The 26,760-nt window shown below is 37.5% G+C and overlaps 1 protein-coding gene across 3 annotated transcripts; it reads left to right on the forward strand.

The window, feature by feature from the left end:
- Positions 1–214: 214 nt before the first annotated feature.
- Positions 215–26,760, forward strand: UBE2V2 (ubiquitin conjugating enzyme E2 V2). Of its 3 annotated transcripts, XM_080611524.1 has the most exons (5): positions 271–318; positions 14,224–14,286; positions 15,757–15,902; positions 19,076–19,201; positions 25,805–26,760. In XM_080611524.1, exons 2-5 carry the CDS (start codon positions 14,247–14,249, stop codon positions 25,949–25,951), a joined length of 459 nt encoding a protein of 152 aa, XP_080467650.1. In that variant the 5' UTR covers positions 271–318; positions 14,224–14,246; the 3' UTR covers positions 25,952–26,760. The 3 variants fall into 3 exon arrangements, with proteins under 3 accessions (XP_080467651.1, XP_080467650.1, XP_080467649.1); XM_080611525.1 differs by lacking the exon at positions 14,224–14,286 and having other exon boundaries at positions 215–318; XM_080611523.1 differs by lacking the exons at positions 271–318; positions 14,224–14,286 and having other exon boundaries at positions 15,146–15,902.

Below are 26,760 nucleotides of genomic sequence, written 5' to 3' on the forward strand. Positions count from 1 at the left end.
CGTTGTGGTTCCCGTGTAGGAGGCATAAGGCGCTTCCGGCAGCAGACACCTTCTACTGCAGCGCTCCAGGCTTCGCGGGACGCAGCAGCACGACACCCGCAACCCCACTCTGCGGCGGCTCCCGGGAAAGTGCCCGGCACCTCCGGCCCTGGCCCCGCCCCCGACGCTGGCGCGCTTCTCCGCCCCGTGTCTTTCCCGCGCTGTAGAGCCGCGTTTTCCCTGTGGGAAGTGACGCGCTGCGTCATGGGGAAGTGACGCGCATAGCTTGCAGGCCCTGGCCGGTGGGGGGGGGTCTGGACAAGATGGCTGGATCCACAGGTCTGTGAGGGGGGGCTCGGTGGGCCTGCGGCCGGTGCGGGGAGGTGGGCGTCGGGCTTGGGCTGGGGAGGGCCCCTCCGCAAGGGCCGGAGGAGTCTGCTTTTGGGGGAGGGTGATCTGCCCCTGACGGGAGTGACCGGAGTGGGGAGGAGTTACCTTCTGACAGGGGAAAAGGGAAGAACAGGAGCGCCCGGCCAAGTTATGGTCCGGGCACAATACCTCCCGTCTGTAAAGCAGAGACCCTCCTGCCCCCCTCCATCCCCGTGAGAGCCTGGTCTAAAGGAGGAGTGGTGGCTGAAAGGTCCCCGGTGTCTGCAGTGAACATAGAGGGGAGCTGGGGAACAGGAGTTTATCTACTGAGAGGCAGGAATGTGGAGATGTGTGTGTATATAGGGATGGGAGGAGATGTCACTAGCCTGGTGAAAATGTTGGAGAAGAAATATTTGTATTAAAGATTTGTACTATTTGGTGAGTGTAGAAGTCGTGCTATAGCAGTATCTGAATTAAAAAATTGTCCCTTTCCTCTCTTGATTCAGGGGACAAGGGGTCAGGCCTGCGTTGTGTTTTCAGGCAAACGTACTTCAGCTTGGTGGTGACTGCCGCATGGCGGGGAGGAGGAGTGAAGCGTCTTGCTCTCTTAGACAGCCGTTGGAACCAAAGGGTCTCTCTTATAGGCAAATGAAGGGCAAAGGTTTGCAAGTCATCCTGGGAATCCCATATCAGTAACCAGTAGAGCATGTGTTGAGCATTTGTATGGCAGATACTGTGGAAGTTGGTGGCAAAGAGACAAGAATATTGCTTCATCTAATAAATACAGAAATTTAAGAAGCACAGCTATACTCAGTTTTGTTTCATAAGCAGCTTGATACATAAGAAGACCATTCCCCAGTACAAAAATCTGAAGTCTTCAGGGCCTCATGTCATCTCTTATGTCTGAGACTTTCTAAGTGGGATTGAGAGAGCTCGGGACAGAGGAATGAATTGACCTCAGTGGTCAGTCTAGGGTGAGCATTGACCACTAGTTTATTTCTGCTTCTAATCCACTGGATCATTGAGGGATTGAGACTATAACAAAACAGAACAAATGTCTGTGTATTGAAACTTATCTTGATACCTTAGTGTTGATTCTGTGAGGAGAGCTTGTGCAGATTTTTTTGGGGTAGGAGAGTCCTTTCCACACTTGGTAATGTGACTTTGGGGATGCGGGATTTGCAGAGTGGAATTGATAAGGTTACAACAAATTGGGGTATAGAGCACCTCTTGCAACTCTGTGAAAGAGCAATCCAAAAATATATGTTATTGCTGATGATAAACTGAGCTAGAATTGATACACTGAAGTATTTGCTCAGCTGTGTATTTTGTTAAAATTTGTTTCTCATTTCCTAGTAGTTTTATTATTAAGTAATTTGCAAAGACTTCAGCTTTTATCTGGCTCCAGCCAGGGTTTTTGCGTAATACAGGAAGTACAGTTAGTTTAGGTCATGTGTACTGAATATTGTTGTTTGGCATCACAGTTCATTCAGTCCGGCTAGTGTAGAATATCAGTTACTAAAAATTTGTGTAGCAAAAAAAAGCTATTTCCTTTTTACAGAGCATTCAGCTCTATAAGAAGAAATATATTTTTACTAAACTTACTTAGTTTTACTCATATAAATGCTTTTATCAGTTTTTCATGTCATGTTTTAAAATCTCATGTATACACTTACCCGGTGTAGTGGTTTTTGTATCAGAAATATAGCCATGCTTAAAGTTCGAAAAAAGTGAGAGACGTAGAAAACTATACATGTATCTGCTCCAGAAAGTGTAAAGTGCTAATACTGCATGCATACATTGTTCAAGGAATAAGATTGTTCCAGTAAAATGGAATGAGCAGTTAGAATCATCAGCAGCATTGCTGGGAAAATTACTCAGAGCTTCTAAAGCAAAAGACTTAATTCCTGTGGAGAAAGTACTGTTGGCCTTCTATTAGTATATATGCATAGATTGGGGGTGGGGGTAGTATGTTTGTTCTTTCCACATAGTACACAGGAATTTGCTTTCTAGGACTTCACCCAGAAGAATTGCTCTTGCCAGGAAGCTGTGTTATACTCATTTGTGGAGGAGGGAAGGGAATGATTTGCTATAGACATAAGATTTAACTCTACCAAACTCTGCAAATTTAATCTGCTCTTGCTATGAAGTTTAACTTGATCTTTATTTATTTCAGAAAAAATGAATGAAATGAATGTTTTGGTTGCATAAGGTTCAAGAATTAAATTTTAGCCCCAAGGAAGTCTAAGCAAAACTCTTACTAAGATCAACTGTCTTAGTTTTATACCAGAAATTGCTTTCCTAGGCTCACTAGTTCTTTGAACAATCATGTAAGAAAATACTTGCCTTTAACAACAGATAATTTAGTTTGAAAATAGCTGTTCTCTAATGTGTGCTAAAGAAACTGTCAACATTACATTGCTGTAGAGTGTCTTACCTGCTTTCTAAAATCACCTATATTGACTTATTTTACATGTAGATATTGCATGTCCAAGAAATGAACATTTGTAAGCTGCAGTTGGATTGACCTTGTGATATTGCAACTCCTTGAAGCTGGACCTAGGTTGTTTATGTGGATACTGCTGAGGGTCTGGGGAAAAAGAAGTAAATTTTTTAAAGAAGAGAAGGGCTGCTGTTGATATAATCAGCCAATGTCTTATTGGTTAGGTGGACTTTCATTCTGTTGATCTCTTAGAAAATACAGAGCAGAAGATGTAATTGAACATAGTTTTGGGTTAAAAGAAATAATTTACCAAAGCATATAATTTAAAATATCCTGTGTAACAAGAAAAAGAAACAGATTAAAATGAATTAATTCAGGAGTTAATTTCAGCATTTCCATAATTTGGATTTTACTTAAAATTACCTTCTATGTATAGGGTATAGATATATCTGCCTAAAAGCAGGGATCATGTCACTCAGTGGTTAGAACTTACGTGTGAAAAGATGGTAGCAGTATCTAATACTGTTCTCTAACTACAGGCTGCTAAAGCTTTTGTCTCCTGTTTCTTCAACTGAGGGCTTCAGTGGCTTGGGAGAGGGTGAATAGGGCTAAGTTAATGAAAATTCCCCTTGTTTTGACTCTGCACTTGGGGAAAAAACATCAATCTACAGTCAGTAATTACGTGTGAGATTTCTGATTTACTTCTAGTATGTAATCACAAGCAACCTTTTATGAAAGTGTGCTTCATATCTTTGAAGGAGCACAGCTGGATCCAAAAGAAGTATTTTTTTCCCCTGTAAAATCCATACTTCTCATTTGCAGATATTCTAATTTTTAGGATGAATTGGCTTCTTTGTGTGACTTACGTTTCCTATGCAAAAATATCTTTCCCTTTAAACTTATATATGATTGATTTTTTGTTAGAGAAGTGGCGAAATGCTCAATGTCAGTGCCTTGTTTTCTTAATTTTGTTTTTTTTACTTCTCTTTGCAAACAGTGGTGGTGAAAGCAGTTCTAAGTGTGTGTGACTGCAGCTGTAAGGAAGCTGATATTAAAAATGAAGGTCTGTAAGTGGCCTTGAGTGCATTCAGCCTAACTCCTTGAGCTGTGAAGCAAGGACTGATCATAACTTTCCCAGTGATTGGGGGTTTGGTTTTGTTTTCAAAGCTTTACACCTCCAAAATACTAAATTGAAAAAGATTTTCTGATTTGAGATGGGGTTTTATAATCCTTTCCCTTAAAGCCTTTGAACTCTTCTCCATTTCAAATCAAGCCAATGTCCAGCCTGTGCTTGATGGGACAGGAATTGATGGATCACTATACCCTGTGTGGAGACTCTTAGATATTAAGAGCCATTTAGAGGAGTAATAAAGGAGTTTATTCATAAGTGGGATGTAGAAGTAATGTTCTGAAGACTTATTTTTTTCCATATAGGAGATGGCATAATTTAAGCTTTGTATCTAGAAATCTTGAATGTTAAACTCTGCACAGGTAGGCTTCCCTTTTCCTCTGACCTGTTGGATGTCTGTTTCCTCCCTCATTTTACCCTTGTAGAGGAAACAGTTATCTATTTCTTAAATAGTATGTTTTACCTTCAAGAATTTGTTACTTCCCCTACTTTTCTCTGTTATGTCTCCATCATCTTGTTCAGTCATCCAGAGCCTGTACAAGAAGTCAGTTTAAAAGCTGTTTAGAATGTTACAGTCCTTTCAGTTTTAGTTCAGTTTAGTTTGTGTATTTAATGTTAGCTCTCTAAGCACAGACTTCTCACTGCAAGTAATCAGCCAAAACAAAAGAAGTAAAATACTGTATTCTGTGAGGCAGTGAGCACTCTGTATGGGTCATTTTTCCTTCCTGTCCTATGCACAAGGAATTGCAACCATGATTGTTCTACTTGCTTAAAAACATCTTGGCAAGCCACAAATAATTTAGAGGTGCTTCAGCTGGGTTGAGAACAATCTAGCTTGCAGATGACTTTTAGACTATATATAGACCATCAATTCTTTCTAACTTTGTGGCATATATAGGCAAGATACTCTTATTTCTTCGCAGAGTTTTGCCCACACTGTTTTGTTGGTGGTATTTTACAACTGTCTCTAAATACAAGCCCCAACTTAAGTCTTTCTGCCACAATAGCTACATAAGATTTTGCTTGCAGGGTTAAACACCTTCTGAGATGCAAAAGTGGCCTACTTTGTAATATTCTATTTGTTTAAGAATTTGTTTCAGATGCAAGGATGTTGCCAGGCATATTATTACAGCCCATCATCTAAACTGTTCTGTACAGACCTGGAAAATTTTAGCCTGAAGATAGCATAACACACAGTTTCAGGAAGATGCATCTTTCAGCAGTTGAAGGAAGATGGCCCATAATATAAATCTAAGCACAGATGAGAAGGCTTCTCATGTGTGAGAATTAGATTTCCAAGTCTTATGAGTAGGTGATGGAGCTGAATTACGTACATATCTTGTTAGTGTGTTTTGCCTTATGGAAGATTTTTCCAAAGACAGTGTTGAGTACATGCTCTGAAACTGTCCAGCCTCATTTTGTGGACAGACCCTTCCACCTTTCTCTTGCTACTCTTACACATCTTTTCTTTTTTCCTAGGCTATAGCTTGTACTTCATCCTAACCAAAACTTTATGTAATGTACTAAATGATCTTCAGCTACTCAGTCTGTGTGAGCCTCAGCATAGATTGTGGAAAGACAAGAAGGTGCTATAGGGAAAGCATTCAAAATAGTCCTGATTTAAGCTGTAGTCTGAAGGGTTTTGCTGTATGCTATCCTGCCCAAAGCATTGTTTTTCTTTGTATTTGTCATTTGGAAGACACTAATGAGAAACAATTCAAACAATATTTTGAATGAGATCAGTGCAAAAACTTATGACTGTGAAGCTGCCAGACTGGTTCTGAATAACATGAGCTTCTGTTCTACAGCCTTTTGAAAAATGTGTGGTGCTTCAAGTATGTGACTCTAAATCATTTCTAGTTAGCATTTTGGAACAAATGGAACCTTCAACACTTAGAACTTCAGAGCTCTAATTCTTTTTTCAGAAAGATGAGATGCTTCAACTAGAGTTAAAAGAACGTTTGTTAGGAAAATGACATCTAGCATCTAGATAGACTCAGTATACCTCTTGTAAAAAATGTTCCATTCATTGTACATAGTTAAACTGCACAAATTAAAAAAAATCACATTCTTTCATTTAATTTGTGACTGTTCATATCTGGTTAAGTGCGTTTGCAATTTGCTTGAGTAAATCAAAACCATTTTCCCAATACATGTAAAAGTCGTGTTCTTTACTTAGGATAGCAATATAGATTCAGTAAACTGTCCCGCTATATTCCTATAACTTGGAACTTTTGTTTCATACAAGAAATTCTAAGCTTGCTTTCTTCTCACTGAAATGGACTATGTAATCATGTAAATATTAAATAATTTGGACTTTTGAGTGCCATGGCATATAGAATGTGGCAGGCTGAAATATGACCATCACAAAAATAATGTAGGAAAATAATGGCAGTTCTTGTTATTAAATACTTGGTGACTAGTACCTTCATTGGTTAAATCCGTTTGCTTATGTGTATAACTGAAAGAACAACAACGGATCACATTAGTTGTTTTGCATAGATAAAGGATCTTGATTCTTTGGACTGTGGGTGTGTGCTGAGTCATGTTGGAAAGGACCTTCATGCAAATCTTAGAACAACTATTTGGTAATCAATGACTTGTAACCCGTTTAGACAGCTTTACAGCTTTGCTAAACTAAATCCTTGATGCTACTCTTATCTGGGTCACACGTTCTTACTTTTAAAGTGATCCCTGTGAAAGCCATTTCATGACAGGAGATACTAGCTTCTGCTGAGTTCCTCTGTTCTCCCACTCCTCTGTCACTTCATCTAAACCAAGTTTCTTTGTATGATCATACTTTAAAAGAGAGCTTAAGAAATATGTATTTGAAATCCTTTTTCCTCTCTGTCAAACAGTATCAGGTTTATAATGAAATTTTCAAAAATTGATCCTGTCTTCTGCCATTATATCTTTCCTTTAGCCTTTTTTGCCTTTATGTAGCTTTGTTATTTTAGTAGTGGAGTTAATTTAACTGAACAAGTTCGGATGTTTGAGGTTTCATTTTATTTTGCGGTTTGTTTTTTTTTCTTTTAAGTTATTTATTTATTTATTTATTTATTTTAGGTTCTGAGAGAAACTGGAAAGATTTCTTCATCTGATGAAATCTTGATTCCTTAGACTTATAAATCACGGTTAATATTGCTGGTGTTTTTTGAAGTGACAGATATCTTTTCTAAACCCTCTGTACTGGCTTCCTGTGTTACATTGTTTTGTACAAAATTGAGAAAGTAATAAAAGGAGGACTTGGGTTAAGATGCCTTGATAATGAAGCCGTTTGTTCTGGTAGTAATTTCTCACACTTAAAAATGTAATTAATAACAACTAAAATTGCACAGACTTGCCTATGAAGTTACACGTTTGGAATGGTTGATCATCTGCTGGAGCAGTCAGGTTTGGGGTGTCTTTATTCTTAGTGTGAAACAGCAACTGAAACACGTTGAGTAAACTGATACTGCTTTTGCAGTTTTGATATGCTGAGGTCTGTTACTCCAGCATCATGTGGTTTAAGCCATTTTAATGTGTAAGTCAGATACGCATTCATGACATCCCAACTACTAATGCCTAGATCTGTAGAAATCTCCCTTCCCACCTCCCCAAACTAAATAAACTTTAATATTGTTCATAAATTTAAAGTTTCATTATGTCTAAATTTTTTTTTTTTTTTTTTCAAATTAAATGTAAGCTTGGGTCTTGTAAGGCAAACTGGTATTACCACCTCTCCTTCCTTGTGAGGCTGTCCATCACTGTATACTATGTTCTCTGTTTTGTAAGTGCAGCTGGTAAGGTGGATGTGAAAGGTAAATGAGAGAGTTGGATACCACCAAATTCTTCTGAGGTGGGATAAGCCTTGAAAGTGGGAGCTGACAGGTAGTGGGCTGTTCTTCCGCTTATGGCCTTGCCTTTCAGAGTTAGAAGTCTGCCTGCCTCTCAGTATGCAAGTATAAAGTTCTGGTTTTCTTTGAAGACCTGTTATACTTCATTTGGCAGCTGAACTCAAAGTGTGAGATGGAGCAGCTTAAGTTGTATTAAATGCATATTTTAACACAATGCAGCTAGAACTACTACTGAAACAACAGGTTGATATGCAAGTATCATTCTGTTTAGAATTTATAATTTTCATTTATTATTGCAAGTAAATAACTATCTTAATGTTTTGAATATGCATGATGAAATTGCAAGTAAGGGGGGGAAACATCTGCTTCTGTAAATCAATGTTCTGTCTTCAATGAAATTACTGGGTTTTTCTTAAATACTAGTATTTGTGCCCTTAAAAATACTTATATTCCTACACCCATCCTGACCATTTCCCTTCAGTCAAAATGTGCATGCCGGGTTGCAATAAATGTCTGTGGCTTCTGCTGTATTACCATAGTTTCTCATTAGCTGCCTTCTTAATATAAGCTATATATAGAACGTTTATGGTCGTCACTAGACTTGAATATAAAGGAAACTCCTATGGAAGTTGTTCTCATGCAGCCTAACTTTAGTTCTGAACTGCATCTATTAAGAAACCAACAAACTTTACTTTCACGTAAGTGAAATAAATAGAAATTATTACCAGTGTAATTCTGAAAAGGAATATTACTTTAGTTAACTTTAACCAAAAAGCAGGTTTTAACATGGAGGTGTTTAAATTTCACATTGCTTTGACTGTTTTTTGGCTCCTGCTGGGAAATGTTCCTTGGCAAGTGACATATCTTCAAAAAACCAAATACTTTAACTTCAGTGTAGTTCCTAGAATTGCACCTTCTCCTTGAAGTCTTCCAACCTGTGTGCTTTCAATTTTTTTAATACTGTAAAAGGGAAATGAAATTAACCAGTTACAGAATTCCTACATAGTCAAATATATCAGTATATATGTATGTATGTGTATGTATATTTATAGTCCTGCCAATAAATTCCGTTCTTACCAGTTTTGTTGAGTAGGGGTGATTTCTTTAATTCTTGCAAGATGGCAGCTTTCTAATGTTTAGGATTATATCAAAACTGGCTCTAAATTATGATAAACATTGAACACATTGAATAAATGGCTGTTCTGTATCTGTTCATTGGTATACGTCTATTTGCTTGAGCTATAAAAACTTACTTTCTGCTCTTTTCTTATTAATTCAAAAAGTAATCTTGGTGATTTGTTTCTTTCTTATGAGTTGAGCAATGTCATGTGGAAATGTATTTTTACCTGATTATGTCAGACTTGTTTTCGTCTTGAACTTCTGTTCCTAGAAATTTTCTGCAGATTAGCTTAGTTAGGTTAAGTCTTCATGAGTCTGCAGATCTAAACTGCTGTTGCCTGCATCTTTGCCAGTTGTGGACAGTAATGTCAAGGCACTGTTTAATTGGTCTGACACAATGCATACTTCAGGCACTAGAAAAGTGGAGAGGAAAGCATTCAAGATCACTGTTGGTTTTGAGGAGTTCCCCATGGTTAATTTTGGAAGCACAGAGTGCTCTGGGGTCTCTGTCTGTTGTCTTTTTATGTTATCTCTCTGTACCAAGTGGTTTTAATAATGTTCTTTTGTATTCTGTTACCATTTATAGAAATGCATCTCTTTGGTGTTATGTGAAAAAATCAGTGATGATGGGAATGTTCCTGTGGAAAATACTATACTTGCATTATATGGATGTTTGCTTCCTACATGCTAGAATTGCTTAGTACCTGTTCACCATCCTGATCAATGTGTACAGGCCACATACTGCTGCTAAATAGCTTAATTTCGCCATTGAAGATTACATAGTACTTTCCCAATTTAAACTCAAAACTGTTAAAGGAAAATATTCTATTGCCTGGATTTCATTGTTTTGGCACATACTGGCTGAAGAAAAGTAGAGAAAAATAGCGTAAATGTAGGTGTATGAATACTACTGGTATACAGAACTGTAAATTTGAATTTTTCTGAAGTATATTAAAATGCTGTTGGAAGGCAGTTCAAAGTAGTGGAATGTACCTGTAATTCTGAGAAAGCAGAAGTTTCAATTAACAGGAATAGGTATTAAACCCATTTAATGAAGGTACAGCTTTCTCAGTGCAGGCTGACTGATAGAGTTCCGCAGCAACAACTGGCTGCTTTTGTAGTTACTGGAAATATTAGATTGTTTTTCATGCAAAATGTCTACTTGCTTTAAACAAGAATCATGTTGTTCTCTTTGTTGTTGGAAACGGTGGTTTTACTATATGTGTAATAACATTTTTGATTTAAAACAAACAAAAAAGTTCACTATTGAATTGCTGCATCCCACTATTACTGATAGCAATGGAGTTCTTTTGTAGTCAAAACTCCAATGTCCAGTTTCATTAATAGCCAAGATACTAGAAATACTTCTGGGTTTTTTTGAGCCAGGTTACTGTGATCAACCTCAGATAATTAAATGTAATTGCAGTGAACCTAGCAATACATCTTGATACTAGGTTCTAGGTAGTAAGCCAGCCACTGTTTTTGTGTGTATTCACAGAGTATTTTACTAGGCAAAAGAGTATGTGATGTGAGCAGAGTAACTGGGAAACAAAAATATAGACCATGGGTTTTTTTAAACATTAGGGTTTGTTTTGTTTCTTTTTTTTCCCCAGGGAAGAGTGTCTTCCACAAATTTAATCCCACAGGAATTTTTTTTTTTTTTTTTTTCAGCCAGAATAGAATAATTTCACATGCTGCAGTCCTCTTTCCTCTTTTTTTGTGTATTGCCCATTTCAAGGCCTATTCAAGGCTTTGGTTGGTTCATGCGTTTTGTGGGTGTGTGGTGGCGTTATTAGTACGCTACTTCAATTTTTCGCTTTATTTTGTTCAGAGCAAGGTAATTTCTGAATTGTAGGTGGAAAGGCACCTGTTATTTTCTATGTGTTTCTCTTTGGATTTATTTCTTTCCCTCCTTGGCCCAGAAGAAATTGTATTATGGCTTAGAATTTGCAAAGCTGACATCCTTTCCCCCTTCCTTGTAATTAAAAACACTTCTGCTAGCCTGAAGCTGTTAAATTTGGTTTGAGAGCTTTTCATTTTGTTACCAAGTGTAGTGGTTTTGGCTGGGATAGGGTTAAGTTTTTAGTGCTGACTGGGAATAAACCACCACACCAAGCTGTTGTTTCTGTTAGCTGGAAGTCAGTGGGCAAAAGGTAAATCATACATTCCCAATAGTTTATACTGCAGACTTTTCGTGACATAGCTATCTTAATCAAGAAGAATAGCATCCCTGACAGTATCTTAGCCGTGTTAATGTATAATTTGCTGATATAATTTGTTCTTGGGTCCATAGTAAAATTTGGTTTTATAGCTGTGTTGGGGTTTGTGCTGGCAGTATGGGGCTTCTTGTATGGATGTAACTTGCAGGAATGATTCAAGCCAAGAGCTAAGAAAGATTTTAAGAGACTGAATGTTGGTATGGATATTGTAATAGACAGTTGTCTAAAACTATTTTTTATAATATAACAGCCTCACACTTCAGGGTCTGAGCCAATCTATGACAAATTAGAGTTATGGCTGCCTTTTATAATTGGCAGGGAGAAGAGGGTAGGTTATCCCACTCCTATTAGATTGCAAATAATTGTTTCATGTGTGGGAAGCTTGGACTCTCAACTGTATTTGAAGGATTGTGTCCATGTGAATTGTTTAAAAATGTGATTTAGTATAGTCAGTGTGCTCTGTTAAATTTGACATAAGTGTAGGTGTGTCTTGATGCTGATGGAATCTCTGTGCTAGTGAGTGATCTGGCATTGCCAACTGTGGAACTGTGTCTTGATGTACTAGCAAGAGCAGGTCCATCCAGGCAATTCCCCTTTATTGCTTCAGTGAAAGTTGTTGGGCCTGCTAAAGGATACTGAAGATTCCTTTTCTTTCTCTAATGTTTTTTCAAGTTAACGCAGATTCTGGATAAAAGCATAACCGTAACTTCTAATGTGTCCTGTGGGACAGTGTACTGCTTGTTTCTATTAATTCAGTGGTTTAGAATGTGATGTCTGAAGTAGCTCCATGTGTATGAAAGTAAACCCTCCTGCTTAATTTAAGTCTTTACTGATTCTGCTTTTATTCTTATTGTTCCAATAAGGTATTAAGTTCACTGTTAATTTTGCATATTTCTAATAGGTACCAGCTTCTGTAGTCCAGTTTAATAATTAAACTTCTAAATTAGAAACTACTACTATATGTTAGCATGAGTGAGTGCTGTTTGTTTAAGTCAAATATGTTTACTTCAGCTTTTTGTGAAAAATCAGTAAATGCTGTTTGACAGTTCCTGTGTATGGTTTTGGAGGATCAGGAGGTATTTGTCAGTAAAATCCATAGTGAAGTAAGCTTTGCAGATAAATTAAAAAGAGGTTTTGGCGGAGGTTGCATATTTTTGTGGTTTTGTTGTTTGTTTGTTTTGTGGTTTGTTGTGGGTTGTTGGGGTGTTTTTTTTTTTGTTTGTTTGTTTGTTTGTTTTAAAATCTAGATCAACCCAGCTATATTTTCACATGGAGAGCCTTAGTCCATTGTTGCGAATAGCTGTGGTGAATGCAGTGTTGTACCTAGCTGTTAATCGCAGCCTGTTGCATGGAGCTTGCCACTCCTATGGCTCTGCCAATGATAAAGTCAAATGACTGCTTTAATCCCGTTCACTTGAAAGAGAGGTATTAGCTGGGGGGTGCCTGCTACAAGCAGTAAAAGCAACCTCTCTGCACCTGTCTGAAGCTGGTTAGTGGTCTCATCATCAAGTGGAACTGGGTAGAACAATATTTGTCAGGCCGTGGTGGTGAAATTCTAGAGGCTTTTCTCTCTTCAATTGCCACTACATGTTCCAGAAGGTACACCTGAGATCTGGTAGTCAGCTGAAGAGTGGTGGTGGTTTCTGTTATCTCCTGTTGCTTATGAGCTGCAAACTAAAACAGAAGGATGTTGTTTCATTGTCCAAATACTGCGAATGAAATACTAATTCTTTCTCAGATTCTGTTGAGGAATATTTCTGAGTTTTTAGCAAATATTTGATGAATTTTGTTGCCTGGATTAAAGACAAAACTGCAAGTTGTGTATACACACCAGTAACACACAATTTAGACGGTGCCTTCTGGAATATGTGGAATAGTGAGAAGATCAAGAGTTCTTTACCTTATACTAGAAGCAGACTTAATTTCCAGAAGAGCGAGACGACCGTTATCAGATCTTCTACATAGAAGTGCTTGCTGTTGTTTTACTGGAAAGAAGGTGCAATGTTGTACTGTATTCTATTCTTCAAGCTAGTTAGATAGGTATTATGTAAAGGTTATGGCATGACCAAAGCAAACATGTGGAGTGCAGTAATGTGCCCAAGTGGGCATTCAGGACAGCATTAGCATTTAATTCCAGTTCATTTTGCTGATAGCTTCTAAGACTCAAATTATAAAGATAAGGGTTTTTTTTGGTTTGATTGGGTTTGGTTTTGTCCTGGTTTCAGCTGGGATAGAGTTAATTTTCTTCCTAGTAGCTGGTGCAGTGCTGTGCTTTGGCTTTAGTCTGCGGGCAGTGCTGATAATACACGCATGTTTTAGTTGTTACTGAGCACTGCTTATTCTGATCAAGGGCTTTTCAGTCTCATGCTCTGCCAGTGAGGAGGGGCATGAGAAGCTGGGAGGGAGCAGAGACAGGACACCTGACCAAAACTAGCCGAAAGGATATTACATACCACAGCACATCATGCCCAGTATATAAACTGGGAGGAGTTACCCGGAAGGCCCAGATCACTGCTCAGGTTGGGCTGGGTATCAGTTGGTAGGTGGTGAGCAGCTGTGGCTTTAGGCCACTGGAAAAGTCTTAACATAATATTTGGATGCTAAAGTACATGGGATTTTGGGGGTGGGAGTTGCTTGTGGATTTATTTTGTTTAAGGCTCCAGGTACCAATCAGTCATATAATGCTAAACAACATTTAGTAGAAGTTTATCCTGCTGGTTTAAATTTTTGTTTGTTTTAAAGATTAGCATTACCCTTTTCCTGGTATACATAGATACGTAAATGTACAGATACAATGTTAATAATAAGTCAGGATGGGACCAGAAGAATGAGCAAATGAATTTCAATGAAATTTTTCAGAAGGATCTATGCTGAAGTATTGAGAAGTTACCTGCTCATTTTTGTACTGTGCTAGTACTTTCAATCAGTCGTATGTGAACTCTTACCTGTGAAAATAAGCTTCCTGAGTAGTTTAACTCCACAAAAACATTGTATTTTTACATTGAAGTTGTCTGAATTTTTGCTGCCATGGTTGCACTTTCATGCTAGTACTTGTCAGATTTCCCTGTGAGCTGGGCTAGTTTGTTAAGCTGTCAGGAGACTAACTAAAATGTATAATTTTCTGCTCAGTTAGCAACCTGAAATAGCTCATTATGGGCTCAGATGAGTTGCAGCACCAAAGCCAGAAGGAAGGTGAGACCATAAATGACTGATTTAATTTCCTTGTGCTGTCCTAATTCTATACTCTTAATGCTTTTCTCTGGGAATATGGAGAACTTGGGGACATTTGCTTCTGCAGTTTTTAGAAGCCTCTCCCTAGTCTGTGTTATTTAAAAAAAAATAAATTAATAGTTTTGAGCACAGAGAAACCGTAGTTATGCAAGATAGGCTATTTGAGTAGTTGCTGAAGGGTATGTTTATGCTGGTCTATATGCATATCTATTCACTAAATAATCATATTGTATAATATTGGACTTAATTTTTTTGCATAGAGACAGCTTGGAATGCAGACTAGGGTTAATGTAGTACCCAAGTGACTATGAATGAAATCCCAGTGACTAAGTAACTGTTAAGAAAAATGTTTTTCTTTGACACCCTAACCCCATATCATTTTAAACTTGCATAGTGTATATTCCTTGCTAACAACTTTGTATGTACCCAGTCTTAGAGTTTTAGTTTTCTAGACTACCTGTATGAGAAAGAATCTCTAGTAAAAATAATGGAAAACACTATAGCTCTCAGCAGCTGTAAGAAGGTGGAAGTTTTATTGTATTGTGATATTGTTACTACATCATTGTGCGTATTTTATTTGAAAATAAACACATGCCATGATGGCATGTAGAAGCGTTTATTAGCTTTGTTCCCCCCATCAGTGCTGAAATACCATTTTAGCTTCTGTGCTACAAAGCAGTTAACATCCACTTGTTTAGTACCTGTCAATATCTGCCTGTTTTCATGTATAATAATCAAAATCCAGTAATTAAAGTTCAGTAAGTGAATATTACTTGGCTCTCATTAGAGGCAGTGCATCTTCGCATCCTGTTGTGAATGTCGTTATCTCTTTTTACAACTTAATCAGTGTTTCTGTGCCTATTTTTTTTCTCTGTTTAGTGGGAATAATAATCGCTAGTTTAAAAAGACTTGATTTTTAATTTGTTTTCATATATTAAAGGTTGTTTTTTTTTTTAAATCAAGTGAAATCAAGTGAAAATTTTTCAATCTTTCTCTTACAGTTTACATTTATTAAGATAATTTGTGCTAAATGTTGCATTCCTCACTTTTGGAGGCAATTTGCTATATCAATTTTATGTGGATTTTAGTTGAGGAGAACTAGACAGACAGCGTATTGACTTTGAAATGTACTGACTTTAAACAGCACTGAGCTTGGGAAAGAGAATCTGAATTAAGCTATCTCAAACTAAGGAGGGCTTTCTTGTTTTCTCTTTTATAGTTTGTATTGCTATCACTTGGTAGTAACTAGCTTCTGGTGGAGTGGTTAGTTGCCTCAAAACAATTTGAGTGCTACATAAATTAGCAGGAAGTATTTGTTTAGCTTTGAAAGTATTTTTAACGTTTGCTAGTGCATAACATATAAAAGCATTGAAATGGCTTTATTTTTCCTTAATGTGAGCAGTATTAATTACATTCTTCCCTTTTCTATAGTTAAAGTACCTCGTAATTTTCGCTTGTTGGAAGAACTTGAAGAAGGGCAGAAAGGAGTAGGTGATGGTACAGTAAGCTGGGGCCTTGAAGATGATGAAGATATGACACTCACCAGATGGACAGGAATGATTATTGGGCCACCAAGGGTGAGTGTCGTGAATCAAACTATGTTTAAGTTTGTAGGAAATACAAAATCCAAAAAAAAAAAAAAAAAAAAAAAAAAGAAGTCACTTTTTATACAGTGTAAAGAAATCGGTTAAAATTCAATTTATGAAGTTGTAGAAACACTGTATATTCATGTTAGAATTCATCGTTTCCTGGCGTGTTAGTGTTTTCAGTCTAGCCTTCAGTAGCACATTTCTGCAGCTGTATGTATGAACCAGTTGTGATTTGAGACTTCTTAACTGAGTTAAGAATATATTCAGTCTGTGTTCTTACCATTATTTAACGTAAGTGTACAATGATAGTACAGTAAACAGGGTAACTGTCTTTCCAGTTTATCATATGTGCCTAGTAATTTCAGTTCTGTAGTAAACTGGCAATATATTTTCAACTTTCACAAGTTTTATCAAATAGTCTTTCAGTCTAGCAGTTTTCATATTTCAGTTGAATCATGCCTAAAGACCAAGCAGTTTTTAATTGCCTCTAATGAGATGAAATATGCACAGAAAGTTCATACCCTTCTGACCTTTTAAGTTCTGTAGGATGTTACCTAGACTGATAAAACCTGCAAGAGAAGTGATCATCTCTTGTGTCTTGAGTATCAGCCTCATCAGAGATGAATGTACACTTAACTTTTGTGTACACTTTGTCATGAGTTACAATATGTGATACAAAAGATCACTCTTTAAGTGAGAACTTTAAATGAATATGCTTTAAGTAGCTCTAAATTAGCTTATGTCTTTCACTGCTGATGTGAGGTTTCTGTCCTGTGTGTCCTTCAGTGCTGCAAGGCATATTTAAAGAACTATCCAAGACAAGAACCGAGATCAGACCTTAGCATCAGATAATGTCTTTCAGAATAAGGGAGTTCTAGGTTCAGTGTAATTCAAGCTCCTTGTGGAAGTCAGAGTTAGTTGCAGCTGGCAGCAGATTGTTTTGAACATCTGCATAACTGTGCTGAGCTCCTAAAATTTGGGTGCATTTGAGAGAGAACCAATTTCAAATGTAAGCATAATGCTTTGTGGTCTTATGGGGTTTGAAAAGGATTTTCAAATGTGACCCAGGTAGTGTCTCCTTGACTCTCCAAAAAGCCTTTAGAACTGCCTGTGACTGGTTTTCGGTTCAGCCTAAGTTAGATGCCTAATATGTCTTTGAAGGGTGTGATCATCATGTAGCATCCCATACATTTTTAGAAAACCTCAACCAACCTGGGATACTTTTAATTCTAGCGTATTTATATTGCTGTCGTTTTATTAGCTTTATATGAAAGAGTGCATGCAAATAGTATTTGGGGTCATTTCAGAGACTTGCAGTCTTGCTAATAAAATGTGTTGCAATATGTGGTCATTGTATAAAGTTAAGGCCACCTGCTCCAAAGCCAGTAATGGCACCTTGAGAAGAATTGCATATCCAGTTTCAGGGTTTGTAGAAGATGTGTGGTTTTGGAATTGGCTGAGTTATGTAGGCGGCGTGCAGCTAGGCGGAACACAGGGAAAATCGCTAATACTGTCCACAGCATGAAGTTCTTTGCATACATGGCTTCTTTAGAGCTGTCTGAAAGTTCCCTATCAGTTTTTTTCTCTTGCTTCATTGAAAGGTGAACCAGTGTGGAGGGAGGAAGGGAAGACCTGTTTTGGATTAAAGGAAAAATCTTTCATACCCACCCTCTTCCTTGTACCCCAGAAGTGGGTTTTTGGGGGAATTGGCCTGGGAGGGTTGGCTGGCAGTAAAACAGTGACTTGAAAAACTGAGCAAAATTGAGAAGACACCCGGGTAGGAAATGAGGGGGTGAGAAGGAGTGCTGTTCTTTAGGATTTTTCAAAGTTGTGAGCAGTGTATATGCATTTTGGCCTATTTCCATTGTAACTGACAGCATCCCTCTGTGTGCAAGTAAATGGTTTTATCTGAGTGAATAACGAGAATTTTTGTTATTGTGTTTTCTTGTTGTAGTAGCAGCTATGTTACCTGTAGCAGGACAAGATTACTTATACTGGGCCTTCAGCTTTTAATGGGAAAGAATAATAGAAAACCATTTTTCTAACAAAGGATGTCCTGCGTTGCCTTGTTTCTTTCTGACCCACTTGCTGCTCAGTCTGTGTGGGTTCTTGAAATTGTAGGACACAGAATGCTTCAGTAGTCTGATTTCCACTCCGCCTTTTAAATTGACCACAGAGTGGACTGTCATTTGATAACTTGACTGTATGATTGATACTTCTGCTTGGAGAAATGACAGCTGGCTGATGCAGAACAGCTTAGAAATAGTGCTTCTGGAAAGTTACAGGCATATTACTACTGTTGGTTCGCATTAGCTGTATCTGTTGTGCCAGTTGAAAGACAGGTGTAGAAACTGGGTTTATCTTCTTTTTGGAATGGAGAGGCAATGACCAGCAAAGCCATTGATACTTTTTGTTGTGGATGGCCTGCTTGAAAAGATTAAAAGAAGATAGAACTGTATTCATTTCTAATTAGACTTTCTCAAAATGTATTTATACTTAGAATGATCTCTTCCATGGTCACTCTGGGCAAACTAGTTATCACTTCACTGTCCAAAGTTCATAAATCCTTTAATAAACCAAGCAATCCTCAGCTATGGAAGTCTTCGATGCCTTCTGGAGTGTTAACTGCTTCTAGAACATGTTTTTTGCAAATGCCATTTTCCTCTTGTTCTTGGTTGTGTCTTAACTTTTGGGTTATTAGCATCCTTGTGTTTCTCCATTTCCAATTCTTTGCAGTGTTACGTATTTTTTTTTTACAGGGTAAGGCAGTAATTTTCCTAAAGATTATTGAATTTCTTTCGGCTCCCTGCTGTCCCAAAGTTGTTTTGGGAATGCAGGTGGCTGGAAAGGGTAAGAGTTAATGTGAATGGAAAAAAGAATTGTATTATACTCAAACTTTCATATGGTATAGTCAATAAGTAATGTAGCTTATACATGCTCATCAAGTAATCAATATAACCAAACCAGTGGAATATCGATCAGTAATCCAAGACCATCAATTGGTACATAATATTAACAGATTTATAATTATTTCATATTTCTTAATCTTTATTCCTCTTGTCTTTAATTTGTTTATGGGTTTTTTAATATTTATTCAGCTAATATGTAATTTATCTAATATCTAATAGTAAGATGCATTAGTCTGTCTTTTTGCTTTCTAGACAAACTATGAAAACAGAATATACAGTCTGAAAGTAGAGTGTGGACCTAAATATCCAGAAGCACCTCCTACAGTTAGATTTGTAACTAAAATTAATATGAATGGAATAAATAATTCCAATGGAATGGTAAGTTGAAATGGTAAGATCAACCATGTTATTAATCTGTGTTATATATTTCTGTGAAAAACCCAAATGAGGAATATGCTTGTTGGACAGAGCTTTCATATTTAAATTTTACAGTATAAGTACTGGCATCGATTAAAAAAAATGGGTTGCCTACTACTTCACATCTTTATTTACAGTATATTAGTGGTCCTTAGTGGCTTATGAGTGGGACAAACATTATTTATAGCATTAAACCAGTTTCTTTTAAATGAAGCTGAAAATTTTAGTTTTGAACAGGAAAAAAAAATGGTTTAAGTTGTGTGTAGGTATTTCCCTTGTAATACACTCATAAAAGGGGATTAGGTTCATACTGTAATGGGATTATTACAGACTTTATCTGATGTTTCTGTTAGTTCAAAATGGAGGTTATTTATAATGAGTCTCACTCAGGATGTAGTAATTTATCTGTAATGAACCAATGGATTTAAACTCTTATTTTCTTTGTACTGGGTTTATTCAAATCCAAGGTGACTCTGACCTTCAACATTAAAATCTTTTGATACAGATGGTAATCACTTTTATTTTAAATATCAATTTGCACTAAGTTACTTTCATTGATTCCACACTTACGGTGTGATGAGTTCACATACATGAGCAATGGCAGCAGCTCAAGCAAGTTTGTTATGCCATTATTCACTAGGTACTTTAATCATGGAATCATAGAATGGTTTGGGTTGGAAGGGACCTTAAAGCTCATCTAGTTCTATCACCCCTGCCATGAGCAGGGACAAGTTCCAGTAGATCTGTTCAAAGCCCTATCCAATCTGGCCTTGAACACTGCCAGGGATGGAGGAGCCACAGCATCTCTGGGCAGCCTGTTCCAGTGTCTCACTACCCTCACAGTAAAGAAATTCTTCCTAATATCTAATCTAATTCTCCCCTCTTTCAGCTTAAAGTCATTCCCACTTGTCCTATCCCTACATGCTTTTGCAAGAAGTCCCTCTCTTATTTATTGTCAGTCCCCCTTTAGGCACTGGAAGCTGCTCTAAGGTCTCTCCAGAGCCTTCTCTTCTTCAGGCTGAACAGCCCTGACTCTCAGCCTGTTCTCATAGGAGAGGTGCAAATCCTGTGAGTAAGTCTGAGGTACTAAATGGCTCAGTGAAGAGGCATGAGCTGTTTTGCATTTACAGTGCTATATGTGTATACTAGCAGGAAATACAGCAATATATTACACTTGTCTGAATGTACGTTTGTCTTTACTGAACGCAAAGTAATTGAATTAAGGTAATACTTAGAGGTGAGTCAGATGATCCTGAATCAGTAAAGAAGTATGCTCTTGTTGCTTCATCTATGCATGTCTGAGAGCATAGGTTTTGGCTTCCAGAAGCAGAACCTCAGAGCCTTGTAGGCTCATGTTTACCAAGCCAGTTGGCTTTATCTCTGTTTGGAGAAGTGTACACTCCCTCAGTTTGCTGAGGAACAGGGTGAATACTGTGACAGGAAATCGACCTGGTGTTTTTAAAAGCAGTGTTAAAATCCAATCATTGCTACAGGAAGATTTGATTTTAAAAAGATTATAAGCTCATGCAAAACCTTCATTCAATTTTTCCCCAACAGTTCTATAAACTAATGTTTTGTGAAGGATTTTCTATGCAAAGGCATAGCTTATTTTGTAAATGGGTTTAAATAGGACTAGATAATATATTTAATGAAAGCAGTTTTCATAACTATTGAATTTTAAACACACTTATTATGCAATTTTTAGTGTGCCCATTGTCCCGGTGTCTTGCATTTTAGCTTATTTAGTGAGCACTATTGTGCTCACTAGAATCTGTCAGATGAACTGGGGACACGTTCAGCATTTTGGAATAGTTCATGTTGCTGCTTCCTGTTTTAATTCCTTCTTATTTCTTCCAAGTTGCTCTCCCATTCTCTGTTCACCTTTCATTTAATAGATCACAAGTGGTTTGCTGCATTCTTTGAATGAATGATAATGTTTAATTCTCAGGCAAGCTTTACTACCCATGCTTCTGCATGAACCTTGTTTTTTGACATATGGCCAGCTTTTGATTACGTTGATTATAGATGTCATGAGAAGGTTGGTGGCTTGCAGAAGAGAGTCCTGAGATAAACAGCAGCCAAAATCATATGTCATAGCAATATTATTATACTGCTCAAAACATCTGTAACATTGTTAAGGTACACTTTACAGGAGATGTGTGTTAGTTTAGGGGGTGATAATTTCTGTTGAGTTGGATTATAAATAGTGGAGGGGGGAGATGGATATATGCTAGAGTTACAAGGGGTCCTGAGGAAGCTGGTCTTACACTGTCCTGTTGGCAGTGGTTCTCAGTCTTCTTGACTTACAAGTCCCTTTATGCTTTGCATGGAAATTGCACATGTGCAATGAATTTATTGATACTCATGCTTGTAAGTTGATTGACTCTTTGATTATTCTGAGAGCGCAGTTTTGCTTGTAAGTAACATTTCCATCAGCAGCATGTGTCAGGGATTCCAGAGATCACTGTTCGATAAATTTAGTGCAGGAAAGGAGAGGGCTACTTCAGCAGTTTTTTATCTCAAAAGACTACTTAGGTGCTCTGAGTCACCCTGTTAAATTGTCTTCCTTTTCTTATCTGCAAGTCAGTTTTTGTGGTTTTCTGCTCTTCAATTTGCCTATGGAGTTAATGTGTATACAGAATTAGAGTACCTCCAGTCCAAGCACTTACACAGTGTGGGACAAAATGCCTTTATGTGCTAATGGGACTGGTGTTGTGAAAGTGTATCATTCTTAGTGCTGCGAGGTCTTTCCTTTTGGAGGCTTGTGTATCCTGTATTGATAAAACACAGGTTGCATTCTGACACGCTGTTTATTTTCCTGTGGTCTTTTGAGCATGTCTGATTTTTGCATTTGCGGGCTCTTCTGTAGTCTGTCTTTCAGGATTTGCAATCACTTCTGTACATTTAGGTACCATTTACAGCTGGAAAAATACTTGTTTCCTTTAACTCACTTGAGTCTGTCAGCTATAAACCTGTATACTGTTGTTCAGTTATTGCCTTGAGTATGCTTATCGTAGACTAAGCAGTTTGCTACTTCTTGAAGTGAAGATATTGGGAATGTTATGAACACTTAATACTTTTCATCATTGTGTAAAATTAAATAATTTCAATTGTTTAGAAAAAAATAGCAATTATACCTGTTGCTTCTCTTGCTATTTTTAAGGATTTACAGTGGTGCACCCCCAGAATAAAATAGTCTACAGGTTGCAGTTTTCAGCTTAATTAGGTTTTATATGGCCTTGAAATTTCTCCCATTGTTCCAGAATGTGTACTTTAATCTTACCAGATGCTTTTGATTTGAAAATAGTTTGTGTCATTCTTCCAAATATTTTGTCGTTGTTCTGCAGAAAGTGAATTTATTGTGCACTAACTTGGAAATAAATTCTGCACGCAAAACAGAACCTGAGCCAAAATCTTTGCTGCTGCAAGATGTCATGAAAAAAGTCGGTGACTTGCAGAAAAGAGACTTGAGATAAACAGCAACGAAAATGTCATGTTGCAGCAGTCTGTATTCAGAAAACATTCGTAACACTTAAAGCAGAGTTTACAGTCTGTGCATTTGCTAAAAATTCCCAGCTAAGAAAGAAAAGCTGGAGGAGCTTACTTTTAAGTGATCAGGTCTCACATCCCAGTACAGCTGGTATATGTAGAATTGCATTGTTTGAACAGCACTTGTGACTGACTGCTATGTGCTGTAAATGAGGTAGATCTACAAACTTAAGAGAGCCTGCAAAGGCAAAGTTGAGGAGAAGGAAGAGTCCCAGAGCAACTGCCTTTCCAGATGATTTTTACTAACGCAGCCTTTGTCTGAACAGATAACTGTTAGTTTTCTTTCTCAAACCTACTGAAGTCTAAAACTACTTTTTTCTTCTTACCCATGTTGGCTTACCAGTGGTCTTCTAAACCAGTTTATTATCATGTAGGCTTCCACCCCCAAGTGCACATCTTTCCTGGCTGGGAATCTTCTGTCCTTCATAGTCGTTTACTGTGGCTTCTTTCCCCCCTGTTTTTTTCAGGGAGACTATTGATTTTTTTGTTTTGTTTAGGCAGGTCAGTGACACATGGTGTGATCTCTCCTCAGCTACTTTAGCAGAAAGTATTGTGATTGATTAACATGGAAATTTTCTAAACTGTTGGTCTGCCAAAGAACATTTACCAAAGCATTCAGGGAGTACTCTCACATTTTGTTCCATTTTGCCAAATTGAAGAGGATGTCAGGTTAGCTGCAGAGAAGTAGTAACAAATGTTAATAAGTGTTTCTCTGTGTGAGAGGGGAGAAAATAAGCTCTTAAACATCTGCAGCTCTGTGCTAAGTGAACATAAGAACTGAACCCTTGTATCTTCTGTTATCATGATACTTAACCACCATGAAGTTTTTCTTCTTTCTGTGGAATCCCATGAGGGAAAATGGTTGTCTCTACATGTCTCTTGGCATTTTCTATGTGGAAGACAATTCTGAGTACTGTGATATTTACTATTGTAACTTATGAAAAGGATTAATGTTTTCCTTAGTTTGCTAGGTCCGGTTTGTTGGATAGAAATGCTGGAGTGTTCTTTAACCTTATCTAGAAGGATTGGAGAGGAAGAGTTCTTTAAGAGCTTGGTACCTCAGAACAAAGATTCAGGCTAAATGATGCATTACTGAAGCTGCTACTTGATAACATGGGTGATCTTTTATCAGAATTTACCTTTTACTCACTGGTGGTTTTATCTAATAGTCTGCTTTTTAAGAAGAGAACCTGTTTTCCAGTTGCAAAAATTTGTCTTCTCTGACATTACCTCTTATCTACCACATTAAACCAAATACCTCTAAAATAGCAGTAGCAGTGCAAGAATTAGCGTGATGGTCTGATTAGTGTTACTTTCAAAACCTTTCTGTATTGGCTCATACACTCATACATATTTTAAACTGCCACAATCTTGCTTCATAATGGAACTTTCTTTCTGATGCTTTTTTTCTTCCTAATTTATTAATGTTTGCAGTAATTATTAAATAATCTGACTGCCTTTTGTACTGTGCTTTGATGTTATGCAGTCTTTGGCAGCTCTACTGACTTTAAGGGGCTCCCAACTCTGAGCAGAACGTTATTTGTTTAAGAGAAATGCTTAAGTGCTGAGCTGTGAATTGGATGAAGGATCCTGCTTAGGGACTTCTTTCTGAGGTGTTCTTGTTTCTGGTTTTGGGTTTTAAACTTGGTGAGTTCTATCAGTTCAGGTCAGGAAGTAGCTCCACATAGATTTCATGGTTCACCTGAGCTGATAAGCAGTAGGGCTGTTAAAGGAACAAGTGCCTAGTGAGAGAGAGCAGAAGTCTCTTGGGTTAGTATTGCTGCCCAAGCCAGCATGTTGTTAAACCTTGGCCTGTTTCCTCCTACAAAAAGGTTTAGTCTCATTTGTTGTTCTGAAAATAGACAGCCTCACTTCAAACAATCTAGAAATAAACCATCTGTGTTAACGTTCTTGTTTCTGGTTCCAGTGTTGTTTTTTCTTTGTTTGCCCTAAATAAGATGGGATAAGAAACTTCTTCATGTTTTGTGCTGACTAAATCATAAAGCAGTGGTTTCCAGCACTTTTATAGCCGTGTGGGCTGCTTGTGCTACTCTGCCAGTGAGTTTAGTAGCGTGCAATAGGCCTGTTCCTGCCCATGGGCCTTCTTTGCAGTTGTACAGCCGTAGCCCCCTTTGTCTTTTTAAGTTCCTCCTTGCAGGGGCTGGGTGGCCAGGAGTTACCTGCTGCCAAAAACAATTCCCAAGCTGACTTTCAATTGCTAATTTTTCTATGGAAAACTCCCTGTTATAATATAATTATGTAAATTGTCCCACAGGTTTTATAAACGCATAGGAGAAGGCCCATGTCCTTTCCTTTCAGTTCATATTCAAATTGGTAAGTGATGTACAGTAATCTTCACAGCTCCGTAAGATGACTTACTGTAAGAAGGATGCAAAGAACTAAGAAATGTCCAAACATTATGAATCAGTTATCCCAGTATTTCAAGCCATTTCTTAGTGTATGTAGTCACTCTTAATGTATCAGAAGCATTATGTAATATTGATGTGAAATAAATCACTGATGGTACTTATAGCAAAGGAAAAACAAGGGAAGTTTTCCTTTAGAAAGGTATTCTATGGACTCCTGTGTGATAGGTTCTTTTAAAGAACTGAGGAAAACCCAAGTGTATGTATTGGCATAATGAAGGTGATTACTTTTTTCTTTTTTGGGGGACAATTTGAAACAAATTAATGTATTTTACAAGATACGGCTCCAGTTTTGCGGTGAAAAGTTGGCTGATCTCTTCCTCTTCCCCCACCCCTTTCCTTCTCACTAATATTAGTATCAGCACAGATGGAAGGGTCCACCTGCATGGATTTTATTACAGAATCTATATCTGTGTGTAAGTATATGATTGTTTTCCTTAAACTGTATTATGAACACAGGGACTTTGTGCCACAGAAAAAGTGTCAGGGAATACTTAGACCCTTTCTTAGAACAATTAACTCAATAGCAGTTATTTATGTAGAGATGTTTCATTTCATCATAACTTACAACTCTCTCTTCTTTTTCCAGGTGGATGCACGGAGCATACCAGTGTTAGCAAAATGGCAAAATTCTTATAGCATTAAAGTTGTACTTCAAGAGCTAAGACGTCTAATGATGTCCAAAGAAAATATGAAGCTTCCACAACCTCCAGAGGGACAAACTTACAACAATTAATTTTAGCTGATTCTGAAACTTCTGTCTTAAAACAACAACCTTCTACTCATGTTAATGTCTTGATTAAATCTCACAATGCAAACACCCACACATTAAAAGAATTTCAGCTGGTATACATGACCTGGACATTTGTAAGAATATATATAATATATGTATGCCCAATATGTTTTCAGGCACTATGGGAGAAGGCGGCAGCACAATTATTTTTTTCTCTTACTGAGGCACTGCATTTAAGCATAAGCCTGAAGTAGCCTAAAATTGGAATTCAGGTTTTACAAGATGAAAGCATGGCAGAAAGTGTCAGGTTGCTGTGGAATAATACATGTTTCTGAAAATAATCTCTTGAGAAGGCAAAATATAAATGGCATGCTTTATCCATCTTGCTTAGTAAAAGAGCTGCAGTTAAATTTGTTTTAAAGTAGCAGGTACAGTGAATACCGATGCTCATCCGGTTTAATTTTGCAAGGGTGTGGGTGCCGACTACTAGTAGTGTCACAAAGTATGTTCAGGATTGTTTTGATACCTGTATTTATAAAATGGGGGGGATTAATTTCTGTTAAGCAGCTCCTGTGTGTTACATGTATCGGACATGGTAAATATTTGTTTACAGTCTTTGTTCTAATAAACCATGCATTTAAGTTTTAGTGAAACAAAGGAAATGTATGGATATGTGATTGAGATTAAAGTTAGTCTTAAAATGTAAATAAAATGTGGAAAGTGTCTGAGGCTGTGCCATTTCTATAATAGTGATGTAATATATGTACAGTAACTTGCAGAAGTAGTGGAAAGCCAAACATAATATTGCTGCT

This window comes from Psittacula echo (assembly GCF_963264785.1).
Source record: "Psittacula echo genome assembly, chromosome: 2".
NCBI classification, from domain to species: Eukaryota; Metazoa; Chordata; class Aves; order Psittaciformes; family Psittacidae; genus Psittacula; species Psittacula echo.

Excerpts from the sequence above, each read along its gene's own strand:
- UBE2V2 (XM_080611523.1), top strand. The coding sequence starts at position 15,699 with ATGGCTTTATTTTTCCTTAATGTGAGCAGTATTAATTACATTCTTCCC. Across the intron at positions 15,903-19,075 it reads TGATTATTGGGCCACCAAGG|ACAAACTATGAAAACAGAAT; the intron begins GTGAGTGTCGTG and ends TTTGCTTTCTAG. Across the intron at positions 19,202-25,804 it reads TAAATAATTCCAATGGAATG|GTGGATGCACGGAGCATACC; the intron begins GTAAGTTGAAAT and ends TTCTTTTTCCAG.